The sequence below is a fragment of the Anser cygnoides genome, chromosome 10, assembly GCF_040182565.1.
Source record: "Anser cygnoides isolate HZ-2024a breed goose chromosome 10, Taihu_goose_T2T_genome, whole genome shotgun sequence".
NCBI lineage: Eukaryota > Metazoa > Chordata > Aves > Anseriformes > Anatidae > Anser > Anser cygnoides.
Genome location: NC_089882.1, coordinates 11,464,723 through 11,491,720, shown reverse-complemented (window position 1 = coordinate 11,491,720; position 26,998 = coordinate 11,464,723). Strand labels below are relative to the sequence as shown.

The following is a 26,998-nucleotide window of genomic DNA, read 5'->3' as shown; positions in this document are numbered from 1 at the left end:
TTTGTGATTATTTGTATGATTTTGTCCCTTTTTTTTAATTCAACTGAGTTAATTCTGCTGTACAGAAGTTGTTCAGTTTCATCTTTATATTTATTAAGATGCACCTGGCTCAGTTGAAGAATTACTATTTGCTCTAGCAGGTGTGAGTGTAAGAGCTAGGGATTTTGATGGTTCTAAAGGGAGGTAGAGGTGTATGTATTTATGATTGAGGCACAGGAAGTGCATGGTAAGTTTATTTCCTATTGAAATAGTCTGGAATCAGTTCATGTTTTTTCTCCTCACTGTCCAAGAAAAATTAATAGCTTTAACCACCAAGAAAAGTAAATAAAACAGTGCAATATTAGGAATCCATTATTGACATAATATTACTTTTAAGGTTTTACACAATATATATTAAAAACTAGCTTATCACTTCCACATGTCAGTTAGCAATGTCTAAGACAATCCTTCGTAAAATTTAAAATTTAAAAAAAGAAAGCTTATGTGTGCTGAAATCTTCTCGGTCAAGTTGCAGCAGAGAGTAAATATTTATAGTTGATTGATAAACCTCTGAAACATGAGCTTACGATCGTAATTCTGATAGATGACGTAGTCTCGCAGTCAAGACAGACTTTTTCACAATGAAATCTGCACATGCTTTTAGGAAGCACTTAAAGCATATTTGTGTGTGGGACAGAGTGTATACAGTAATTTGAAAAAAAAATCAGAGAAAATTTGTAGATCATGCCTAAAAGTAGAGAGCACAGCATGGAGACAACCAGCAATTAACATTTGAGAAATGCAGACTGTGGCCTGTGTTCCCATTTGTTGTGTTTTTACTTGGACTGAATAAAGAATATTTCTGGGATGAACTTCTTCAAGAAGCTAGTTTATCACCTTAAAACAGAAAAGCTAATCAAGCACTCTGACTAATTAATGATACTCTATTTATGCTATCAATGCCTCAAGCTATAATCAATACAATCAACACGCAATAAACTATCTAGAGCTTTTCTGATAACAATGCTGAATGCTAAGTACTGTCATTTGACATTGTGACTTTTTTTGTATGAAGGCTTGGAACAGAAAGATTCCACACACATTCAAAGTGGCAAGCATCTTTAATGCTGGCACTGAGGTTCTTAATTATTCTGGATGCAATTCTTCATATCAAAATATAATAAAACATACGTTATGCCTTGGTCTTTTCTTAAAAAAAAAAATCAGAAAATAAGTGTCATATTTTGAAAGATCACATGATAGCTGAGCTGTGATGGAAAACAGAATAAATCTTTTGGATTTATGAACGCAATTTTTAGTTTTATGACAGAATAGTAAATTTTGCAGAAAATGGCATCCATCAGTAAAATCTGTTGAGAAAATTAGTGATGCTTTTTAAAGCAGCACTTAAACAAAGACTCAACCAATGGCAATACTATATCAGAACTATTGCAATGAGCAATAATACCATCAACAGAAAAATGAAGAATCAGGGCTTTGATTTAAATCTTGTTGAACACCTTTGATACTCCTATTTTTTAAAAGTTGCTTTTTAGGCTATCCTACTAGATGGAATGAGAAAATGGCAAATTTCTTAAGTATAAAGATTTCTAACATTTCTGTGAATTGAGATAGCATACTTTACCACCTTTCTTTTGGATTATATTTAATTTGTATTATTTAAATCAATTAGATCATTTAATCCATATTATTAAAAAAATTAAAATGCTTCAGAGTTTCAGTACAACAGCTTTGTCTAATAGTTTATATAGGAATTGAAAGGAATACTCATATTATTACGTCAACCTAGCAGTACACTTAAAAAATGCAAGGCAAGTGCAAAATTACATCAAACCAGGGAATGAAAAAGTAACATCAGTTTTGTATTATTAAGAACACATCAAATTGAGAGATTATTAAGCATCTGAAGAGTACAATCAATAAAGAACACAAAAGATGGTATTTAGCTGCATGAACTACTTAGTAAATTTTTATGAATACTAGAGGAGAACTGGCTCATGTCTGAGTGATAATAAGAGAAGCACATTTGCCTCAAAATTATTTTTTACAGTGAATAATTTGATTAACTCCGTTGAGGGCCAGAGAATGCTAATGTATAAATCAAGAGTACAAAAATATTTTAAGGAAAAAAGGACCAATTCTTGACATCTTGTGCTCCAAGTAAATAATAGCTTACTATGATCCACTGAAAGGAAAGTATGAGCTCATATCTAAAGTATGGTTCATATAAATTAAATACTATATTCAGGTAGGATGAAGACCTATTTTTTCTCACTTTGTTTGGATTTTTAATTGTATCTATTTAAAAGAGGTAGCGAGAGACCAACTTAATACTTAAATAAATCAATACAAAGTCACCTAGCTTTGTGACCTAACCCCTCACCCATTCCCTGCTATATTGGTTTTGGAGCATCCATTAATTTTTAGGCTCCTATACACTAGCAGATCTGAATTTTCAGTTTTTTACACATCTGCTGAACTTCATGGATATGTGTAACTTCATTTATTTAAATCAGTTTACTTAATAAACAGTTATTTGGATTCTGCTTTGTAATATATTATGTATGCATGTGTAATGAGATTTTTTAAAAATAGAAACATTTCCATAGAAATAAAGCCTTCAATATTAGTTTCAGTAGTAAAGCAAAGACTTCTGAAGCCTGTTAACAATACAATTTACTTGTGTTATATGCAATCTTAAGATTTAAAAATAAAAAAGGAAATCAAATCTCAGGTCATTCCACTATATATCTGTAATAACTGTGAAATCGTCTTAGCCTTAAATTGTCCATTATTGCAAATAAAATGCTTTAAATAATTTCAGTTGTGAACATTCTTACAAGTTCTTAAACAAATATGCCCTAAACCAAGCAACATTCATTATTAATTTATAAATCACTCTTCAGTGTCACTTAGCTCCACATGAGTAGAACAGTATTTCTACAATGCAAAACTCAGTGAGTATACAGAAAATCAAGATATACTACCAAAGGAATACAGAGTATATAATACATACATATCAAAGATTTTTGAGTACAGATTTTAATAAAAATTTGAAAAAGTACATAAATATACATGTCTGTATGACTTTACATGAACGGAAAACTATATTTTAAGAAGAAATATCAGAAGGATTTAAGGTCAATCCAGCAATACGTTGATGATTAAAAAATGCAAGATGTGCTACATTGTATTATTCTCCTGGAGTGTTATTGTAGTTTCAAAATATCATTAAATCAGCACAAACCAACACTTATCATTTCCTGCACATTTTTCACAGTGAGCTACATTTTGACTATGAGTAATCTGTTAATCTGTTCTTTGCCTCACAATCCGTCAAAGTGACAGATTCATTCCATCCCTAATACATAATATCTTCATTTACTGTATGCCTTACTGGAACTTGTTTTTTGCTACCACTAAGTTTTAGAAAATTGTGAGTGTATTTACAGAATGACTTTTCCCTGTCCCCAAACCACTTCAGCAAATCTAGCCTGCCAAACACCATACTTCCAATGGAGACAAAGAGACTTTAACAAACAAACAAACCCCAATCTAAATTGTTAACTGTAATTTACTTAAAGGCTAAACCTCTAGTTCATCACCATGTTTACTTGCTGGCTAGATTATAGTCTTGATGTTCAATAGCAATATAAATGACACTAATAGAGAAAACCACTGTTTTATCATCTAATTTAAATAAAATACTGGCCCTTTCTTCTTTGCTCGCTTTGATTCAGTTATCAGAAGACCAGCTGTATAAATTGGAAGTAATGAATTTGTGAAGGTGTGTTAAAATTCCTGTATATGAAGCTAATCTTAAACAAGTGAATTCTAATAAAGTACATCAGATATTCATTGATCAGTGAATCAACTGGATTTCCACATTTAATGAAGCATCTGTTAGGAAGGATTTGCTGCTTCTTCCACATATTTTTAACAATTAAATAAACCATGCATTTTAAACATTATGTTTTAATGTTTTGTTATTCAGGAAACACCTGAACTTAGAACCTAACGAGTCTTGTCGCAATTAAAATAATTCCTTTCCTCCACAGCCACTAATGGCACTTTACTGTTCTGTGTGTCCTGGATGTAGACTGCATCCCATTTAACTTTTAATGGATGACATGGAGCCAGAGGGCTTTTAAAAATCAATGGAGAGAACATGACTCAAAAGAACACTAACTTTAATATTATCAAACTTGTTAAAGGTGATACAGTTGAATGTTCCTAGTCTGTGAAAATTATCTTTCTTTTTCAAGAAAGTGAAAAAAAAATATGCTAGGAAATGCTGACCTTCTAGTATATTAATACCTTAAATGGTAAAGCATTAAGCTAGAAATTTGATCATTACCAAAAGTGAGAGGTATGGTACCTCGGTCTGATTCTTCAAAAACATCAAGTTCTGCTAACAACAGCAAAATCACATAAAGGAATCAAAACCAACACTCTGCATGATGGATCAAAGCAAATGCACAAATGATACCGGGGTGGCAGGGAAGGGAGATGTGGGCATTTGTGCCCTTGGAAACCCAGGCAGTTTTGCTTTTTAGGAAAAAAAGAAAGATCTCTTTCAGACATCCTGCCAGGAATAAGGGATGACTAGTCCGTACATGAACAGACAGCATGTGTTACGTCCTGGGAAAGGCTAAAACAGTTGGCTCCTTTGATATCATGAACACACCTTGTCACATGAACACAGGCTTCTACAGATATGAACCAGCTGATTTGTTCTCTATGTGCAGCAATAAATATAAAATCTCTTGTCTCACCTTATGTAGGCACTGACACTTCATTCAGGGAAGACTGACTGAAATTTGCCTAGCAAAAAATGCTATGGGGCCATATACCATTCTCTTAATATCTTTATTCATCCAAGTGTCATGAAGATGCAAAAGAACAGCATCGTAAGCATATACATTTGGTAAAAAGTGCCATTTGCAGTACCCCGCTATTCTGCACTGACATTTATACTGCAGGCAGAGGTTTCTGGACAAATCCCTCTGTCAATGTTATTGCAGTTTAGAGTACTCCTCACCTTTGAGTATTCAGTAACCACTCTCTTTCAAGAATGTGAATACAGCTAGGTCCTTCACATTTTTTAACGATGTACAGGGGACATTGAAGGCCCTATAATACATCTGTTCAATGTTATTTTTGCTGCTGTAACACATCATGTCCATTAACATGCGTGATGACCACACGAGACATGAACCATCTAATCTGATGTATGCAGCCCCATATTTTCCTGTATTTTTTTCTACAGTACTAGTCTTGAGGCAGATATACAAGCATATTCCTTTTATTGAGAAAAGAAGCACCTGCTGTAAAAGAAGAGTATTTATAACTCTGCTTTTAAAGAGGGATGGAGAAATAGGATAGGACTGAAGGATATAGCATCAGCATATAGCAGAGGAGATGCTGACCCCATGAATAAGACTATGTGCTGGCGTACAGAATAGGATAAAGGCCTTGATTCTCAGCTCCTGAAATTAATCAGATTTTGAGGCCAAAAAGGGAGACCAGAGGGCCAGATACATCTTTCTCAGAGTCTCTAAGGAGCTGAGAGACTGCTCCACTAGGAATACTAACAATTGTTGCTATTAAACTCTTTTCTTGTTGTTGTTGTTCTTTGGATGGTTTCCTTTCTCATATTCTTCAGGACAATGACTGATATTTTTGCACAGAAGTGGTTTTAACACCCATTATCTTGAGTGTTAGGAGGGATAACAACATGGACAGTTGGGGTCACGGCGTTCTGACTCTTGTTATCATGGACAACCTCAGAGTCCCACTCAGGGACTATGGCTTATGTTAAAAGAGGAGGCTTTCACACTTATCACTCCTGCAGTGTCCTAGAGCCTACTGCTTCTCTGTACAGTACAAGCGTCTATTGCATATTGTGAATTATGAAAAAGATTTCACACACATAATCATTTCTGACGAGCCTGCATGTTACAAAGACTGATTCCATAGAAATGGAGATCCTGATTCCACAGCCTTCCCTATGCAGATAACTGTCCCAGAGTAGCTGTTAAGTCAGTATGTGAGTTTCTAATTTGCTTTGGTAGGTTCTTAAAAAAAAATAAAAAAATCCCAGAGAAGTCTTACAATTGAATCTCTTAACAAACCTTCTCATCTCCCACTGTGAAGGTAACCATTTACTGGAAAAATACCTGTGGTCTGCAGATGGCCAATTCTCAACAGAATGAAAATAGCAGTGTTCGTTTGTTATTACTTTGGTTTTACTTGAGAAGCTAGGAACAATAGTAGGGAATAGTTGACTTTTTTTGGTCTTTTCTTCATCTCTGCATATAAGCGTAGTTAGAACACTCGCTTTCAATGGCTCAGGAATATTCAGAAAAAGTGTGGAACAATAAAAATGTTCTCAGTAACTCCTGAATCTACAAGTACAACAGACAAACTACTTTATATTAACATAGACTCAAAAGCATGACTAGGAGCATTTGCCATGTCCAGTCCCTTAGTGTATATGCTGCCACTTATTATGTTTTCAGATTCCTATACAAGAGAAAGCCATTTCTGGATTATTTTAACAAGCTTTTATGTGTTAGCCACCTGGTTCTCAATAATCTTTCTGAAGCTAAGCTTTTTACCACCATGATTAAAAAATTTAACCTTTTCAATTAGATGTTTCCTGTGTCATTTGCTTCTATTGTCATGTTCTTTTTCATGCATATTATAACCTGACAAATGCAGCAGCACTTTGCTAATTCAGATTAACAACTAGGAGACCTATTGTAAATTACTCTATTTTGTGTATGAGTAAAGTAAGTGAACAAGTACAATGACAAAGTACCTTTTGTGATACATTGTTTTTGTTCACTTATTTTGACAACTGTTATGTAATTTTGTAATACTTCATAATGTAATATCGTCTGTTTTGCAGAAGTAATGGAGTTGTATGACTTTGATCTTCTAATGAATCATAAAAATAAATATGCTTCTTTGTTTGCAAAACTCATTCTTTAAATTTCCTTCTCAACTTTAAGTTATTCTCCTATTTAAGCCCTTGCCTGGAAGTACGGGAGACAAAGATGTTTTGCATCTGAATTTTACAGCATGCATGCTAGAGAAATTCTGGCTTAGTGCAAATAAATGTTATAACTACAATCTTTCTCCTACTGCATCATTTTATAGGTGAGTTTAATCTTACTGAATCTCTGAGAGGTGCAATGATATGCATCAGCTACTGGCATGTGTAGTTTCCATCTGGGATGGATGAGAACACTTGAATGGTAGCCTCAAAATTGAACATACCTTTAATATTTGTACTTAAGTGTTTGCAAGGTTTGTGGATTTGTGCTGACATCATCGATACTTTATGTAAATATCAGGTGCTATTATTATGGCAATATTTATGGCAACAATACCTTATGAAAAGGACTGGTACCAGAAAATTTTAAAGAAAGTGTAAAGACTCATTTACTTCCTAAAATTAATAGAGAGTGGTCAAAGAGTTATGCATATAAAGAACTGGCAGTTACATTTAACTAATTTACTAGAATTTTATCAGCTATCAAGTTTGATAAGAAGTTAAAAATGTATTTAGCTAAAGAAACATGTTTATCCATTTCCATGATTCATTATCATGAAATCGTCATTCATTATGACATGTATACTGTGCATACATGTCATTACAAAAATAAGGAAATCACAGTGTTTCGTACAGTAGTAACTAAGAATATGGGTTCTGTTTTTTTTTTTTTTCTTATGGCAACATCTACAACTTTTTTGAGATACTTAAAAGTTATTGTCCTCTTTAAACATGTTTATCTGCAAGTCAATGAAACATTTATTTTATGACGATCAATTTCAAATCTATAACATTTATTGTAATGTTAAACAATAGAATGCAATCACAAAAGGCAACCATTGCTTGTTCGTTTTTTGTTATATGAACCATTTCCATTGGAGACATATCTTTACCAAAAAAGGGAAGAAAACTTCATTAGTTGTTTTTTCCTCTTTCTTTCAGATTGTAGACAAAGGAAGAATGATGACATCCCGATCAGTCTAATATAACGTATGTAGGTTACAGTAACAAGACAGCTTGCTTAAGTTAGCTTGTACCAAGCCAATGTGAGGTGAGGTGACTATTAATCATTTGTCGATGACTGCAGGCCCTTATCAGCCTCTTATAGACACAATTAACTTTATATCACATCCACCAGTGGCGAAGCTACGAGGGATTTAAACCACAGTAGTGTGACACTTTTTATAGATAAAACATAAATCTAGACAAAAAGTGAGCCTGACTTGCATCATCTATTTCCATTTAGCAATTTTAATAAACACTTTATAATACCGTTTTTCCTTAAAATTTTAGGGACCTAGTGTGTTCCTTAGCTTTAAAAGGCTTCTTTTTTATTTGTAACAAAACCACTGATGGAAACTAATTTAAACACAAAAATTTCACGGAAGAAGCAACTGACTTGCATGTATGGAGAAGATAAATCGAGCTTATTTTATGAGTCAGCTACTGGACTGGTTTGACAGTGGTACTGAATCCTACCACTGCAGAGCAACTGTAACAAGATAGTGGAAAGGGTAAATAGGGAACTTGGCAAATGACATCACATAGCTTCTTCAATTTCTTGCTGGGATTTCAGGGCTGACAATCTACATCATCAGCTGCAGAAGCACTCTCAGTATTAACAGGGAATCATGATCACCCAGCAGGTCCTACAGCGAGGCCAGCTCCAACACATAGGGCTGAATGGGTGTGTGCACTATATTCAGATGCATACACACACTTTCACATACCAGCCAGGCAAGTGTGAGCTCCCAGCAGTCCAGCTCTGGGCTGGAGCTGGTAAGGAACTACAGTCCTGTTTACTCCTGGTAATTCTGTGAAGGCAGCCCTGACCAAGCCCACAGCAGAAGTACAGACTGTAGTTCAAAGTATCACTTTTCATTGACTGATATACTAATTAACTTCTGCAGATTCCAGCCACCTTTGGAAATCCCATCAGCTCCACGTACATAGAGCAATTTGGGGAGGCTGTTGATTTTACAGCCGTTAACATATGAAACCCGCCAGCCAATAATATGAACAAATTAAACTTCAGATTAACAAAAAAAAAATCATTTATGAATGAAACATATCTTGATCACTCATTCTTTGGTTTGAGACCACTGACAAATATACTTTCTCGTAAAATGAAGCCTGTGCTGTACGTGCTATTCTTACATTCTTGGACATAGTTCAAATTAGGTATATATTTACTATCGTCATATCTTTGTGCCCACAATTCACTATGGGAATACATTTTTTTTTAACATGTAAAATCAAGTGTCTGGGTGAAACCTACCTGAAAATTTGCCTATGTACATTTTATATGAAATTTCCGAAGTAAAATATAATTCCTGTGAAAGGATACCCAATGAAGTACTGAAATATTTATGACCTACCGTAGCGTGGTTTCTGGGGAACAGCTGTTTGAACTTCAGAGGAACAAATTTAATTTGGTAGAGTGGGAAGAGTTGAGTAGGATGCCAGCTGAGGAGCTGGTGAGGCAATGCTTATAAAGAAGATTTCATCTTAAAAAAAATATCTCTTTCTCAAAGATGGAAAATCAGCTTTTATCAGAAATAAATTTTCTGAAGAGCATCTGTAGTTCAGAAAATGTATTCACAAAATTAGGCTCAAGTGATCTTTTTTATAGAATAGTTCCACATTTTGCAGTTCAGTATGACTGAAATTTCTTTTCAATATGAATTTTCTTTCAGCATTTCCTTTAATGAAACTTCCAAACTTTCTATAACACACAAATATTTTGAAGGACAACGCTGCTTAAATGCTTACTAAGTAGATGCAGAGTACATAGCAGCTTCCAGCCCCTGCACTAGAGGAAGAAGTAACAAAGATAATTAGACTCCTATTTGGAGGGAAAAGAGCAATTCTGAAGTTCAGCTAGGACCATACAGCTAGTCAGCCTGTGGGAACTGCATAGCTAAGGCTTGAAACACTGCATCTTCTTGCTCATCTGGCTCTGTAGCCTCTGCAGTCAGCCTGTCTCCTTTCATTAACTGGTTCTGTGCCTTGCAAAGCAGCGTGATGCGGGGGTGATTTGTACTGCAGTAGCAATATTCTTGGCAGACTTATGACCTTTACCCAGTGGAACCAATGGAAAACGAGTCTAGCTGCGTCTTTTTATTGACTGCATTTCCATTATCTTCACAGGTGCTTTCTTTCTTGGCTTGTTCTTTTATCTTATTATGGACAGAAGCTACATTTACTGGACAATAGCTACCACATTGCTCTTTTTTCATTTCCCAGAAAATATCACTAATACACTTTTTAAAGTTATGTCAGACCTGTCGAATTCTTTATCACTTTTAAAAACAAACTGTTGTTTCAGTAAGTACATCATTTAAATGTCTTCACACCACGGTATTTCTACCCATTGATCTACATAGAATATACCAATTTTTCAAGTATTGTCCTGTGTGTTCCTCTACGTAGCTACAGTAGGCTCACAAAGATTTAGATATTTTTTACTTGCCTGTACATTACCTATTAAAATTGGCTTTTAAAAAAGCTCAGGAACTAAGTTACAGAATTGCCATTTATTTTATCTCTCTCTCATCTAGGTACACACCCTATATGGAAAACATTACCCAGTTTTCCATTATAAATGAAAGGTAACGATCTGAATGATGGTATTCCAATCATATCGTCTCCAGTTTTAATATCATGATGCAAACTGACCTCATAATTTTGTCATCTTCTGTATTTACAGCCCAATAATACTTTTCTGGCAGTTCACAAGGGCTACTGAATTTATGAAGCACTTGCAAGTATTCAGGTATTTTACGAATACTTTGCCCACATTTCTCGAAAATGACTTCTACAGAAATTTAAGTCTACTGTGTGTATTGGATTAAAATAGCATAAGAACTAAGTTGTAATTTATATTATTTTGTTTTAGATTTTATTATATGGAAATGCAAGTTTTCATTGTTGACCATATTAACTTAATATGCTGAAATGCTTTATTTTTACAGATAATGGTGTTTATTCTCTTTTTCAGTATATGAAGTGTACTGAGTATAAAATTGCTTTAACACATGCATAAAAGTAAAAAACCCGACTCAACCAACCTATGGGTAAAAAGCAGAAAAAAACACAGCTTGTACTAAAATACAGGCTATTCTAATATCATCAGAATTATGAAATCACTCTGGAATAGAGTTCTCGACAAATTGTCAGTCACAAGGTACCTGGTATCTTAATCTGTGGGCTGTAGTCAAGTGTCTCCATCCACTTCATTCATTTTAACAATTAGGATTGAGATAGATCCTCTGATAAGTAACACCCAAGTTAGAGAGGTTTTCTAGACTGACATCAGCACGTAGATTTACATATGAAATGGAACAGGAATCCAGGATTACACTTTAACTCCAGTAATATACTATGTGCACCAAGAAACATATGCTGCAATAACTGACACATCTGGGTGAACTTGCACAGCAAGTTTCATATTGTTCACTCCATAAAATCTAACAAGAAGATAATAAAAATGTGGATGGAAGTGAAACAAGTGACTGAAAACATCTATGTGAGGAGAAATACATATTATGCTGCACAACTGACTTGCAGTGCATGATCATAAAGTTTCACACTGTTGATATCCTGAAAAAAAATCCAGCAAACTCTTTCATGGTCGTATCTGAAATGTCCTCTCCTCATATTCCTCCCAACATCCATGCATTGTCCAGCTAAAATCTGGACATGCAAAATCCATGTTAATCACAACAACTGAAAGTGAAGCAGGACTACTTTTTGAAATAAGTACGCCTCCTGTTCAGGCTGTTAAAAATTGGCAAAGTGATGCTGGGGTTTCACAGGTACAAGGCAGTTCTAAAACAGAACAATTAATTTTGGTCGTCTCAACTTTCATCACTTCTCTTTAGCCACCCTCTCCTCTTGTCTTCAAATCCCTATCTTATCTTATGATAAAGTCACAGGGATTCTGGTGCTGACTCCAAACAAAACAGATAAGACAAAGAACTTGACAGTCAAAATACATTGTAGGCAGGATTTGTCTGAACTATCCCACAGTGTTACAACATAGCACCCTCTCCTGACTGGGTTATCTATTGAAAAGTCCTGTTTAATTAAGGAACGTTACAATTTTTTGTAATAAATGGATTCCCTGACATCTAGAGTCACATGCAGAATTTTTCTTCAGAGCCTTCAAAGCAGAGAGACAGAGAGAGGGAGAGAGAAACAGGTGAGAGTGTATATATGCCAGTTGAAGAAGATTTGCTGAACATCAAAACACATCAAAGCAGGTTTAGGAGCCAGGCCTGTGCCGGCTACTTTAAATACACAGAGGTACATCCAAACCATGCAGAATCCAGCTCTGCATTCTGGGACAATGTAGGCATACTGCAACCTGTAGTCAACGACTAAAAAGAGCAATAGTAAAGCCTTCTGAGAGGAAGCTGCAACTGAAAAGAGATTAAATCAAAGAAAGTCACATTTAGCATTCAGAGCACTCCACCTTAATTCTTACTGCCTGGGCTATACATGGAGTCTTACCGTGGGTTGGAATGAGAAAGTGGGCTCATTTCTTTCTGATAGTGATGCTCCTGACTGACGGGCTATGGAAAACAAAAAATAACAATGAGAAAATAACTTTGCAAATATACTTTCAGAATGTTCAAAAGTATGTAAGAGATCCTTTATGAGGATACACATTTGAAGCTTCTGATATTGGAATTTTACAGTCTTTCATCTTATCTGTGAAATTTAAAAGGGATATTCGGATCCTAACTGTGCAAAGTTAACAGATGATTCTTGTCTGGGTGGAAATACATATGAATTAAGGAGTCGACCACACAGTCATTTCTCTGCTGTCTGTGAGAGTGTCGGACAGAGTCAAGAAACAGAGAGGGAAGGGTGGCAAAGTCTTGTCTGTTAGGCAAGTCTGGGTTGTACGTATATAGGAAGCATGGTGCAGGGACACTTCATTGTACCTGTGCACAACCAACGATTCTTAAGGCTACACACCCCTGAGCCAGAGCTGATAGGGCTGGCAGGCATGGCTCTTATCTTCTCAGAAGCACTAGGGGGAATGTTAGTGGTCCCACATGAAGGCTGCTGAAGCACACATGCTTCTTAATAGAACTGCTGATTTGAAACCTGGATTAAGCTGTTCATGGATTACTAACAGCGGACTGTAAGAATATTCATAAAAAAGCATGATTATTTTTTAAAAAATATCTTCAAATCTTACCTGCTTATTGTAAGAATGTGCATCTAAAAGTTTGAAATTACATTATTTGGTGTTTATGGCACTAAAACAGCTATTTGCCATAAACACCAATATTCATAAACTCATAAAAATTCAAGAATTCTAAAATTCAGAAATATATTTTGTCTCAATATATACGCTTCCAGAGAGGACCCCCTCACATTATCCCACACATCAAAACCAGCTCTAAACAAACCACTGAAGCAATTGCAGAAATAAGTGAAAACACAAGCACAATTTAAAAATACTTGTACGAATTAGTACACGCAATGGCTAAAAATAAATACTAAGTATTATGAAAGGAACTATATTTTTACAGAAATCAATAAAAAAATCAGTACATTCACATGGTTTCAGGAAGTCAGGAGGGATGTTGTAAAATATATGCTCAGGATGAATGACATCCTAATTACTGCCAAATATGAGTCACTGCCTGGTCGTGGATAGTGCAATTCCCACATGATGGCTAGTAGAAGACTGAGGATGAGACAGAAAGTGAATTAGTCAGTCTATGAACCAGAATATCTGTCTAAATAATTTTTAGTCTCATTTCATAGTAAAGAATAGTCTGCCTTAGTTTTGCAATTTGACTTGATGTGAATAGATCCCTCCAGGGGTTGTCAAACTGAGCTCTCAGCTGGAATAATTCTGGGTTTAAATATCACTCCTCTTGTCTGTCAGACTTCACTTCTGCCAGAACATTTTTGTCTTAAGTGGCTTTCTTTCTTGAATCATCACAATGGAGGTCAGAAGACCTTCCCCAAATTAGGCGTGAACCTGGAAATCTGAAAGGTTTTTCAGGTCAAACCTGATTAGATTGAATTTATATTTAGGAAGTTGCTTGGAGAACAAGTAATCTTACTGCTCTATGAGTACTCTTTACTTGAAAGACAGGTCTTAGTGGTGAGCACATTTTGGAGTCTGATAACACAGCATTACACCACTGCAATCTCTAGGATTCATCAATGAACAATCCAGGAGAATCTTCATTCTCCTTTGCAGTTCTGACTGAGAATCAGGGAGCATATGCAAGAAGATATCCTAAATTCTCTTATATGTGCTCTTGCTCCAAAATTCTTGTGTTATATCTAAGTTGTCTGGAAACAGCTAGCCAAGAAGCTGAATATGCCATTTCCCTGGCAGGGCAGGAAGGTCTTACTGGATCTTTAGAACAGAGCAAGGCATTAAAGTAGAATTTTTTTCTAAGCTTTGCAACATTCCTTGGATAATAAGTATATGTGTAGATAAATTAACATTATACTCTGCAATATACAGAACTGTCTTTCATATTGTTGTAAAGATAGTGTTTAACTTCACAGACCTTGAAAAACATTTGGGTAAGACACCGTCAAATACTGTATTTTAAAATATTTAGTCCTACAAATATGTATTATGAATTTGGAACTTTGCGCTGTGCCCCCCACAGTTTTTGTAAGGATTTACAGCTCTCCTATGAAATAATTTTTTTTTTTTTAAAAAGAAGCTGTTTATATTTATAGCTGGGTAATGTATAATATTCAAAGCTATTTTATTCCTTTCTGGCTGTCATAGTTTACAGCAGCTGCTAAACAACTTGCATTTCAACAATTTCTCCTGACAGCATATACTCAGTTTTTGGTAAACTATCATAGGTTGTAAAATACAGTTTTAGTATATCAGTTTTATAGTTTTTAAGGACATCTGTTCATCTTTTCTAACTGCAGCTTAACAGTATGATTGATCTATCTGCCTTTACTTCAAAAGGGTTTCTGAGATTCATTAGTCAGTAATAAGTGCAAAATTTTCAATGAATCTGGAAATCACGCTAACAGTGGCAAGTGATGGAAAAATAAATTTACTAAAATGTGTTTTATATATAAAATATTACTTTTATATGTACATTCACTGTCTAACATGATTATATCCTGCACTGCCTTACAAAACATCGTTTGTATTTCAAAATGAAAGATACACAAAAATCTGCCGTCTGGTGGTGCTGTTGCCATAGATTCCAACAAGGGACAAAAAGGTTATGTAAAATGAATGAAAATTTAGAATAAAAAAACTCCTTATTTATCTTCTTATCTTTGAAGTCCATAAGATAAAGCAGAGTAGATATTACTGATTTAAATAATCAAAAAGATACTATCTTAAAACACATGTAAGCATGAAAGGTTAATCATGACAAGAATTTCAAAGCGTCCTTAATTTCTTAAGCTACTATATGAGGATTACTTCTATTTCTTTTTTGTACAGCTAAAATCATTTGCAAAAGCAAGATTGCTACAGACACATACAAACTTTTCTCCAGTTTGCGCATGTCATTTTGGGATTGGTCATTTGCAAATTCTCTCAAGTCAACTTGTATGATGGTAATAGTAAAAATCAGTGGACATAAAAACAAATTTGCTTTTCTTGTACATATAAGTATCTTAACATATATAAGAAACACCTCTGAGTAAAAACTGGAAGCTGAAGAAATGACGACTTTACTCATTTTAGATCTTACAGCAGTATCCTGCATGGTGGAAGACTGAAATACAAGAGCAACAACCTTTGAACGTGCTCTAATCACACTGGATAGGCTGTATTTTGATCTCTCAGTTATGTAGACTACCTATGCATACAATAACACATTTACTGTACATGTGAATGCTAAGTGTGGAGATTCTCTGAAAATAACTATATGAAATTACCTGACAGATTTATAGATTTGTAAGACAACAAAAAAACACAGCTATATCAAATTACAATTTAAATGACTAAACTCTTGTATCTAAACACTTTTTTTAACTAACGTTATTAGTCTGAAACATACAGAAACTGATCAAGGCAGTGACATTAAAAAACTGTTGTTGCAATCACATTGGGCTTCACTAAATACCGGAGCAGTACATTTCATTTTAAAAGATCATTTTGTTTCAGTCATGTAATTTGTATTAGCCAAAACTGACTTGCCTAAATATTCTTATCAACTTCCTTATAATTAAGCTAGTCCAAAGTTAATAAGACTGCTATTCTCTCTGCTTAATTGAGTTCCATTTGTCTAGTCTTGCAGACATATACCGCTTGATTCTACATAGTGAGTACTAAGTAAATGCATCAGAAGTATGACAATATCAACTAAATGCACAATGTCGACATATCTCAAATAGTTAAAACCAACTATTAATTTTCTGATGGCCTGCAAAATATTACTCTGTAAACCAAATTCTTCTTAGTATAATTACCCACTTATCAATACAACTCTTCTCATTTGAATCCTTCATTTACCAGTGCACCACAAAGTTCCAATGCTACGTTGGTCATTCATTATGAAAGATTGCTACTACAGGCCTCTATTGGGCCCTATAGGTCCCTGGAGATAATTTGCAGCTGACATTTCAGAGCATTTCAGAGCATTTACCCTACAATAATTTACACTGAGGCAACACAGCACTATTTACTCTTCTCACATGGGACCTGCCTCTGAGAGTTATGTGCTTTACTTAAACCATATTCATTGCTTATTATTGTTTCACCTATAATAAAATAAGAACTATGTTGCTGTGATATAAATGGAGTATGAGGTTATCTAGTTTTACAGCAGCGCCTGCAAATACCTTCATATAGTTGCTGGAATGCTATTCTATGATTTCACACAATCAATACTCTCAGTAGTCTACAACAAATACACCCCTGCTTCATATAACAGTGCTCTGTCACATAGTGAAGGTGTGTGATTTTGCACCATTTTGTGCCAGGACAAGTAACGATACAAGGTGTAAAATACAGAAGGATCACACTAAGTGTTCAGAACTACTGCAGCTTCTTTCCACTATTCTCCTGCTTCAGTCCCTTAAACAGTTAGCTGTTCAGTAATGAGCCTTTATCATTCTAAGAAGCAATTATTTTCCATTACTCATACTATAATGCAATTGCTGACTGGTATATATGGGTTTCATTCATTTTGAAACTATTTTTAAGTACTATATCACACACACCTGCAGGTTGTCAGATGCTATTGTGACAAGCTGTAACGCCTACATGATTACTCAGGATTGTAGGAAAGAATACATATAATAGATTTGCTCCTTTTCCATGGTGGCCCTATAGAAGCTGCAGGAAGTGCATGTTTTGTTTGTGTGTTTTACTTGTCAAGTTCTAAAAAATGCTTGGTAATGATAACTTAAATTGCAAAGATACTCCATGAAATATTATATTTAGGACCCCTGAACCTCAGAATTAATAGGAACTGTGTAAACACTCAGAGAATTTTACAGAAAACACTGTAGGATCAGACTTACTGGTGGGAAACAAGAATTCCAGGTTGCTGTATCATCACTGCTTGTACTTATGCTAACATTGCAGTTGTCTATCTGTGATGCGCTTAGCCCATGAGAGATCTCTGTATCTCTTAATTCTTCATTTTGTTGCCTCTTCATGCTAGCCAGCATCTGTAGTTCAGATACACTCAGTCTACTTGTCTGGTAGTTTTTCCAGTCATACTCCTATGAAATAAAATTGAAAAGTCAACAATATAGACCGGATGATGGAATAGAATATATGAATGAAATGGATACCTTGGGGGGGATCTTTTGGGGACTCTTCAAGAAGCTACTATACTTAAAGAGAAACAAAATTTTTACTAGAAAATATTAGTTAATAGATTTCTGTTCAGCTATGAAGATGAAGCATATTTACATATCATTACAGGAAGGAAGAAGAGTACAAACATTATCATGTACTACAGTTTGGATCCAGAGTATTTGGTAAGTTGCTGTTCCCTTGTAATTAAAAACATTGATTATTATTAGTAGTATTAGTATTAATAATAATATGAAGGCAGAATCCCAAAAGTTTGAAAATCCAGCAGTTAAAATTGCTTAAACATTAAATGCAAATCTTGAAATAAGCCCAATAACATAGTTATAGTATCATAAACACCATCAATATAATATTTAGTTATTTCTCAAGTACAGAATAAAATTTCTTTGGAATGCTACATGACAGCACTAAATTTTAAAAGTTATTTTGGTAACTTGCTAGTGTATACATTTGAAAATAAATGCCACTTTATTTTCATTTTTCTTTATGCTCACTGGTTGAATTGTTAATGTAACTCTAATTGTTATATTTAATTTGATCCACAGTCCAAAAGCTTATCAAATGCAAAATGCTCACTTTCACTAGACAGATTATGAGATAACACTGTTCAAACAGGAGGTCATTTTCAGTGACACAGTACTTTTTTTCTGTATTATTTGTTTACTTATTTCCCCATTGGAAGTTTAACCGGGGATATGGCCATAGATTCATTCACAGTACTGAACTGCATAGGATGTGTAATACCAAGCACAATGGAAATGAATTTTGAATCAAGGACAGATTCAGAAACCTTTCTCCTTTAGTAATACATGTAATCACATCATGCAATGAAAAGAACCTTGATTTCAGATCAAGCTCTAGAATACTTTACTAAGTATTTGCAAAAATAGTTTTAGAATGAAAGCATATAGTATAATTTTATTTATTCATGGCTACCATAAAAGAAATCAACAATTATTATCTCAATAGCATGTAAAATAATACTTGCTATTTTAATTCTAGGTAAGAATTCAGTAAATGTTACTGCCGAAGACTAAGTCTGTGGGAGTAGCACTTATGTCATACATTTTTGACATTTTAAGTATCTCATTCTGACTACCATGATACTGGAATCATAGAATCACAGAATATTGCAAGTTAGAAGGGACCCAAAAGGATCTTTGAGTCCAACTCTTGCCTTGACACAGGATTACCTAAAAATATGTCTATCAGATTTCTCTTAAAGTCATCTACTGCAAATAATGGTCAGAAAGAAAATTAGCACTGAAACAACAAAGTAAACAACATTTGATGGCAAGTGTGCCTGCAAGATGACAATCAGCAGGTAAATATATCACGTAAAGCAGGATTTATGATTGAAGGGTGCTCAAATGGAAACAGTTGTGCAAGTATGCAAATCTTTGTGAAAAAGATCATTAATTCTAAAGCCTACTGCAACATTTTACATTTTTTACCATGTATCTCAAATTCTTTGTTAGATGTCTTTGTAAAGGTCATTTACAGACTTTTCTACAGAGTCATCTAAAGCACTTGGAGACTACTTTTTCACACAGATAAATACAGTCTGCCATTTCGTCTGTGCAGTGCATGAGCTACCATGGTTAGCACAGCTGCCACCCCTTTTACCTCTGCCTTTTGAGCTCAAAGCTTCATTCCTGAATCATTTGATTATTACTACCATTTTTAATCCCACAGTAATAAATGACATTTTCTCTAGACCTTACTAAATGTAAGTTAATAGTTCAGCTACTATCAGTTTTTTGTTCTCTACACATCAAGCTTGCTATGTTTTATCTGGAAAGTCTGATTTGCTTTGATGCATTAGTATTCTACCAGACCTACAGCTGTTAAGATTTTCATTGATCTTACTGAAGCTGTTGATTTCCTGTTAATTTTCCTATACAGAAGCCTTCTGTATTTCGTTTATTTGATCACTATAAGAGAAGCTCCTGCTTATCTTTCTTACCTCATATAGGAACCTATCGGTATGCAGTCATTAAAATGACAGAATGAACTAGCACCGTGCAGAATAAAAACACTAAGAATTGAAAGAACATTTTTCTCATCCTTCTTTTTAATAAAGGCAAAACATTTCCCAAACCTGAGAGTCTTTTCTTTAAAATTTATGAAGAAAGATGTATAGATTTGGGGATTTTTTACAAAAGAACTTAAAAGATTTGATTGTCTTTTCGACTTATTTCAAAATGTCTTTATGTTTTCTTTTCTGGTAATGGTCTTACTCTAGAAATACCGTATTCAGAGAGGAGAAGGAAATGAGTTTTCCATCTTTAACATCCTTTACAATAAATTCCTTGTTTTAAAAGGGAAATAGTTTGGACTATATATACTCTAGCTTCAGATGATGACTACAAAAAAAGCCTCTTCAGACTTTTTACATAGTCTTAGCTTATTTTCAAAGACAGAATTTGAAAATTGAATTTAAGATTAAGTTCACTTTGTAATTTAGGAGAAACTTTTGATGTAAGAAGTAAATTTGCAGTACTTATAAATTTGTCTAAAATGAATATTTCATTTAGTAATTAAAAGCTTATCTCGTCTTGTTGCATATTCTCCCCTCATGATAAAAAAGCATTTTTATTAAACTCTGAAAACTTTTGCTAGATTGACAAAACCTGTTGTTTAAATGATTTTTTTTCACATATAATGACATTCGCATTCTTCTAGGTTCAAATGATTTATTCAGAATTGTTTGAATGTAGTTATATGTGTGGAAAAGTTTAATTACCAGCTATCTACATGGTTGTGATATTACCCAGAGGGCTGTACTTCTTTCTTAATTAAAAATATTTGAACTTAATAATAGAGAACTCTATTAAAACATGAATAAAACATTGCAAGCAACCAGGTCCTTAAAGTGTATTAAGCAGTTAGCAAATCGATTGCAGTAAGAGCTGGTTAAGCATTTTTTTTTTCTTCACCAGTCCTCTGCACAAGCAGATTAGAAGACTGCTTCTGTGTAAACTCTCACTCTAATACTCTTACAAAACTAACCTATCATACATAATTCTTAAAACAATGAACGGTGTTTCAAATGGAAATAAAATAATTACATGCTCACAGCCAACAAAAATCTCCAGTGCTGCTTCACTGCAGTTAACAATATTATATGTCAGCACTTCTTTTTCTGAAACCTAGAACCTAGAACACTAGCTTCTTCCACCAAAACTGCTCCAGTAGATAAGAAAAAAAAAAAAAAAGAAGCCTTATATGGATATGTGATCAGAAGAAGACCATACCCAAATAGCTTATTATATTAATTTTTAAAGTATTGGAAATATTTTAATAAAAATAAAAAATAGTATGTGTTTGACAGCATTCGTTAAGTGCTAGCTGGACACACTTTCTAATGATATAAGCAACCGTTTCTTAAAGGGCAGTCAGTAGCGCTCAAATTTGGCTTCAAATCTGGAGGATGACCTAGTATAAAAAGAAGTAGGAAAGAACTCCAAAAAAAAGGCTTCTGGATGGGAAAAAATATTACTTGATCTAATCAAGTATGAGAGTTAAATCCACCAGATACTTCCATCTTATATTTTTTAGCAATAAAGCAAAGTCTGTCACACCTCAGTTTCTATACATTGAGGATAGGCTTTGTTCTTGCAAAAAAACCCGTACAAGAATCAAATGACATGCAACAGATTTAAAGCTACGAGTCAGTGTAATATAATAATAGTTCTGCTGTCTAATTTAATAATCAACTATTTATTGAGTAGAGAAAAATGACAGCTCTCTTCCTTCATGCTTTAAAACAAAACCTCACAGAAAAGCTGTAAAACATATTGAACACTTTAAAAACTAAAGAAAATCTGTCTGGCAGGAAAAAAAAATGAGGATTTTTTTTTTTAACTTTACAATTCATTTTATAGAATCATAGAATGATTTGGGTTGTAAGAGAGCCCAAAGATCATCTAATTCTAACCCCCCGGCCATGGCCAGGGAAACCTTCCGCTAGACCAGGTTGCTCAAAGCCCCATCCAACCTGGCCTTGAACACTTCCAGAGATGGGGCATCCACACCTTCTCTGGGCATTTGTCTCAAAGGTACCCAAGGTCACACATAACTCTTATTTTGACATTCTTTGGCATCAATAGGGAAATGAGCAAGAAAGATCTAAAATAGATCTCCTTACCAGTTTTCTGCTCCTATTACAACCATCTTACTTTTCAGGTCAGCACATTGGCCAGTACCTTGTACTTCACACTCTAAAAGGATCATACATATCATCTATGAAGTTTTACATTTTTTGTTTCACTATAGCCAATTTAGAGGTGCTGAGGATCATGCAGTTATAAAAAAAATGATGAATTGTCCAGCTATTCCCCTCCTTTCTTTTCCATTTTTTTTTCCTTTTCTTTCCTTTTTTACTTCCTTTTTGTGGGAAGAGATTTCTAGAACCTTCGTCCTAGTCTGATGCCCCAAATTCTATATTCACAGGTAGCTGCTGTGTGGTCCTCAGTAGCTATAGCAGCCAGAAATAGGTGTTAAAATCATTCTGCAAGATGTCCCTGTCACAGCAGTAGCAGTCTTGTCCCATGGAAATAGTCACCCATGCTTCCCCTTTCATGGATGCCATCAAATCTGATAACTAAAATTAATTGCGTCGACAAGTAATAGAATCAACATGGACTAAAATTCCAGCAGCAGAATGACAGCAAATCCCCCTGACTGGAATGAGGACTGTGATATCCTAAAGGAGATCAGACAAGCAGCAAGGACACAAAACACAATAATGATGGAAGATGTCCATTTCCATCATGCTAACGAGGTAAATGTCATGTTTCAAGATGTTACTGTAGTTATTTTTTTCCCAAAGCACACATAACTGTTTCATTGAGCCACAAAAAAGAGAGGCATCTATCCATTTGGTCTGCAGTTGCTGAAGATATTATGACCCCAAATAACTTACATTAACGATCATGCATTAGCTGGATTCAACATCCTTGGGGAAAAAAAAATAAAAGGCAAAAAAATCATAAAGAAGCAAGCCTGGGACTAAATACCATAGAACTCCTTGATCTGCAGAAGAGACAGTTGCAGGGGATTATGATATATAGCCATACAATAGGAAGTGGAATAGGTAAGAAAAATGAAAAAATGAGTATTCATTATTTCTTATAACAAACAGAAGAATGAGAAAGCACCTAGAATGCAATGGTGCATTAAAAACAAATAAAAGGAGATAGTTATTTTACCCCACAAATAGCAGTTAAATTCTGAATTTGTTGTCCCAAGACAAAGGCCACATGGACATAGAATGAAACTATACAAGTGTGTGGAAAAAAATTCCACCCCCAGTTATTTATCACAAATACAACACCTTTTGCTCAATAAATTGCTAAGCTATGAAGGCTAGCAGGAAGCCTGCAGGGCATGCTGGTGAGGTATTGCTGGATGCTTCATCTGTCCTTACATTTTTCCCTAGGCATCTATGATTGACCACTGCTGGACAGAAGTTGTTAGCTGTATAAGTCTTTAGTCTCATAAAGTATTAGGTGATATCTGAAAAAAAATAGATCTCTGAAGTCAGAAGAACAAACTTGGCCTGTTCCATTCTCAGGTGCCCAGGAATAAATCTAATCAAGTCATAACACATTTAGAAAAGAAGTCACATGTTAAAAGATATAGATCTGCAGTAATTCTAAGCCTAAAAGAATTCTGTCCAAAAATGGAACGGTAACATATTTGTTCATTTGCAATTTACAGAATACACTTGATTCTTAAGCTCCAATTCCTCATTCAAAGCACAATTCAAAGCACATCATTTAATATAAGCTGAGAAGACAAGAATTAACTATTAGGAAGTATGTAAGAACATAATTAGCTTCAGACAAATTTGTTCTTAAAATTACTGTATGTTTCTGTAAGGAGAATCCAGGATGAAAATCTGGGGATAAAACAACACTTTTGTGAATGTAACAATTCCTTTAGTAGTGTGGCAATTTAGCCTACGACACAGCCTCACTGCTAGCCCTCAATCACATAATTCATCTTTTCTCAGGACTGTTACAGAGAGACTATTAAGTATCTAGAGTAATGATCTTTCTATGGTCATTCATTAATACAAAAATTGAAAGTCTGTCAATTTTCCTTTGTAGCTTTTCTGACCAAAACTACTAATGTATTTCTAACTCACATATTTCCAAAATCCTAGTTGCTCAATTACACCTATTTCTATCTATGAACCTCTATGATTTCTGTTTTATTTGGAGTACCATTTTATGCACAACAAAAAAAATACAAAATCAACTTTAAACAGACTGAGCTTGGTAAACACTGTTATGATGAACCCAGAATACATCTAGATGAAAGATACGCTATTTTTCACTTCATGTAAATGGGCACATCTCATACAGCTTTTCTATACAATGCAACAACTTAATTTCAAAGTAAAAACTACTTACACAAGTCTGTATTGTCAGACATGAATTTTCTCTTGAGATTTTCTTGAGGGACTTCTTACTAATTGATGGTTTTATTTGACCAGAAACTCCTTCAGGTCTTTCAGTTTTTTCAGATGCATTTGGAATGACGTTAAAGAATTCAGATTTACTTCCAGTTGGAGAAAGAGAAAGGGTAGGCTTTAAGCTTCTCGGAGAGATAACAGAATCTGTTTTTCTCACAGTGGAACTCTGTGGTTTTGACAAGATGGTTTCCTCGAGGTTTTGTTTGCTGTGTTCCTTATTCTTCCAGTATTCATTTCTCCATGGCATCCTCTTTAATGTGTTCTCTTCAAAAATTGCTGAATCAGATGTTTCTTGCCTGCTGACACTGATCTCTAGGTTCTCAGTACCCTGGATAAATTTATTGTTGTCATCCTAAATTCAGGAAACAAAGATGGATTTCCTCTCATCATCACACAATACTGTTTTCCATAAAACATTTGACCTTAAGTTTTCAAAATGGCTCCTTAATTTCTACTGCTTAATTTTAAATTTGCAGATTCTGAGAACTGTCTGCTCTTCTGAACTGCTATTCTGAGTATCCCATAAACATATTTTTACATCTTAACTAGTGAACCAAAGCGGGAGAAGATGGAGACAGGATTACACTTCTCAAAACATCAGCCCAGATTTAGAATGCTGGTAACCATATATATGTAGCCATATAAATGTAGGTTCTAGAATAATTTGATAAATATTAAATCATGAAATTGTGCCAAAAACGTCAAAAAAGTTTGCTTGATTAACTATAGCACAGCATATGTGTAGTGAAGGTGAGAATGATTTCACTGAGGAATTAGCACTTCTGCTGATGTACTATATTCCTAGAAAGAACGTACAGATGGGCAGTTGGACAATAATTTCTAGATACATAAAATTGATTGCTCTTGCTGGGGTGTAATTTTGAGAAGATAATTCTAATGACTTGAGGGCCGCTATGAGGAGCAGATGGGATATAGTCCCTTTGTACACTGGGCTTTAATACTGAGGTATCAGAGTGAAATTACCTATCAGACTTTGTAAGAGTATGTTATCTTACTTCATCTTACTCCTTTACTCTTTGAATTACATAAGGACAGAAAGTTTCTTCACTGAAGGCTTCACTTGTGGCTTCACAGTCAAAACAGCATATTTGATAGTGTTCTGACGTGGGCACACCAGCCACAGTCACACGACTCCAGTGGCCAGAAAGAGTTCTTGCTTTTGCTCTGGGTTTGTCAGAATCTACAAATGCTGACAGGGCAAGTTTCACTACAAAAAGTCTCTGACAGAAATTTGGGCTGAAAGCATGGACATGTATTTAATTACAAAATAAGCCACTTGACGGTGAATGATTCCACAGAAAGAAGCACGTTTTATCCTTTACTGATTATTTGACTCTTACAATTGAATAACAGTAATTAACTATTTCAGTGACTAATTGGTAAATGCTAAAGGGACTTTACAAATACTTGTGTTTTTCAGTTTGCAGGGTGAAACATTAAAAATATTAAAAAATATTTCCTTTCTTTCACTAATCTTATTGCTGAAAGATTTCTACATTGCAAAAGAATTAAAGCTGGCAATGCTCACATAGCTCAAATAGGATATAAAGAAGAAATACCAATCATCAAGTGACTTTAAACAGATGAAATTTCTTAATTTACTTTTGACAATGTCGGTGAGCAAAACAGCCCCTGCTTACAGTTCTAAAAGGCACAGTGAAGCCTTATTTACTGCACACTCATTCAACCATAACAGACATATGTCTTGCTGAAATCTACAATGCAGGCTTTCCTAAAATCTTTTCTGTTGTGAGGATGCTCAAAGCATACTTACATGTATCTACTGACATAGGGGCTGACAGAGAGTTAGGTTTCTTTTGTCCACCTGTTACAGAGGGAATACCTTCATTTTCACCCCTGTACTCAGTTAGACACAGCAACCTGACAGAGACAAATCTACTGGTAGGTATATAGGGAAAAGATGATTAATCCTTCCTGTCTACAGTGAAGACAGAATCTCATCCTAGGAGTTTTAGGATGAAGACTACTTTATCAAGAATTACATGTGCAAAGTGGCTTACCTCTTCACTGCTGTCAGTTCCTTGAAAGTTATCTGCAACCTGGATTTCCCCATGGACTTGGTTACTGTCTTGCTTCAAATCCAAAGGGAAAATGCAATGTTCTGGTGACCTATTTGGAGATTTCCCATGAGGAGCTGACCGAGGTCTTGATGAAAATGTGAAAATCTCTTTATGATTCACGTGGTGATCACCTGTTTCATTGCTATGATGTTCAGCAGAGGCATTTTGTGGTGAGGTTAAATTATGGCAGGCTGAATCTTGAGTAGTTACAAACTGTCCACTCTTATCCAACTGAACACTATCCTTGAAACTTTCTGGAAACACCCATTCATCTGAAATGTAAAATTTTTACTGCAATGTAAAACATATAAATTGTATTTTTATACTGATCACATTTTTTTTCCCTCTGGAAGCTGTACAGAAAATAATTTTTTTTTACACAGATATTCTGATTATCAAATTCATACGTTTGGAAGAGTGATGAGGATGCAGTGAAAGAGATCAGGCTGCTTTCTAAGAGAGGCAAGGTCAATCAAAATGTTTCCTGATCATAGCTTAAAAAAGCTGCAGGCTAAGATATGTGACATGCAAACCTGCAATTTCCAAATCTGAAACTA

At 34.7% G+C, this 26,998-nt stretch overlaps 1 protein-coding gene across 8 annotated transcripts in view; it reads right to left on the bottom strand.

Annotated features, from left to right (window-relative positions):
* CFAP20DC (CFAP20 domain containing) overlaps positions 1 to 26,998 on the bottom strand; it is a 68,905-nt gene that overhangs the window by 9,915 nt on the left and 31,992 nt on the right. For 6 of the 8 annotated variants that reach the window (XM_067003201.1, XM_013180356.3, XM_013180359.3 and 3 more), the window contains 4 exons: positions 26,382 to 26,713; positions 24,278 to 24,691; positions 17,555 to 17,758; positions 12,575 to 12,636 (listed from right to left, as the gene is read on the bottom strand). In XM_067003201.1, coding sequence (XP_066859302.1) covers positions 12,575 to 12,636; positions 17,555 to 17,758; positions 24,278 to 24,691; positions 26,382 to 26,713 — 1,012 coding nt within the window. Of the gene's footprint in view, positions 1 to 10,944; positions 12,484 to 12,574; positions 12,637 to 17,554; positions 17,759 to 24,277; positions 24,692 to 26,381; positions 26,714 to 26,998 lie in introns of those variants that run through there. The other 2 variants (XM_013180361.3, XM_067003203.1) reach the window with 2 other exon arrangements.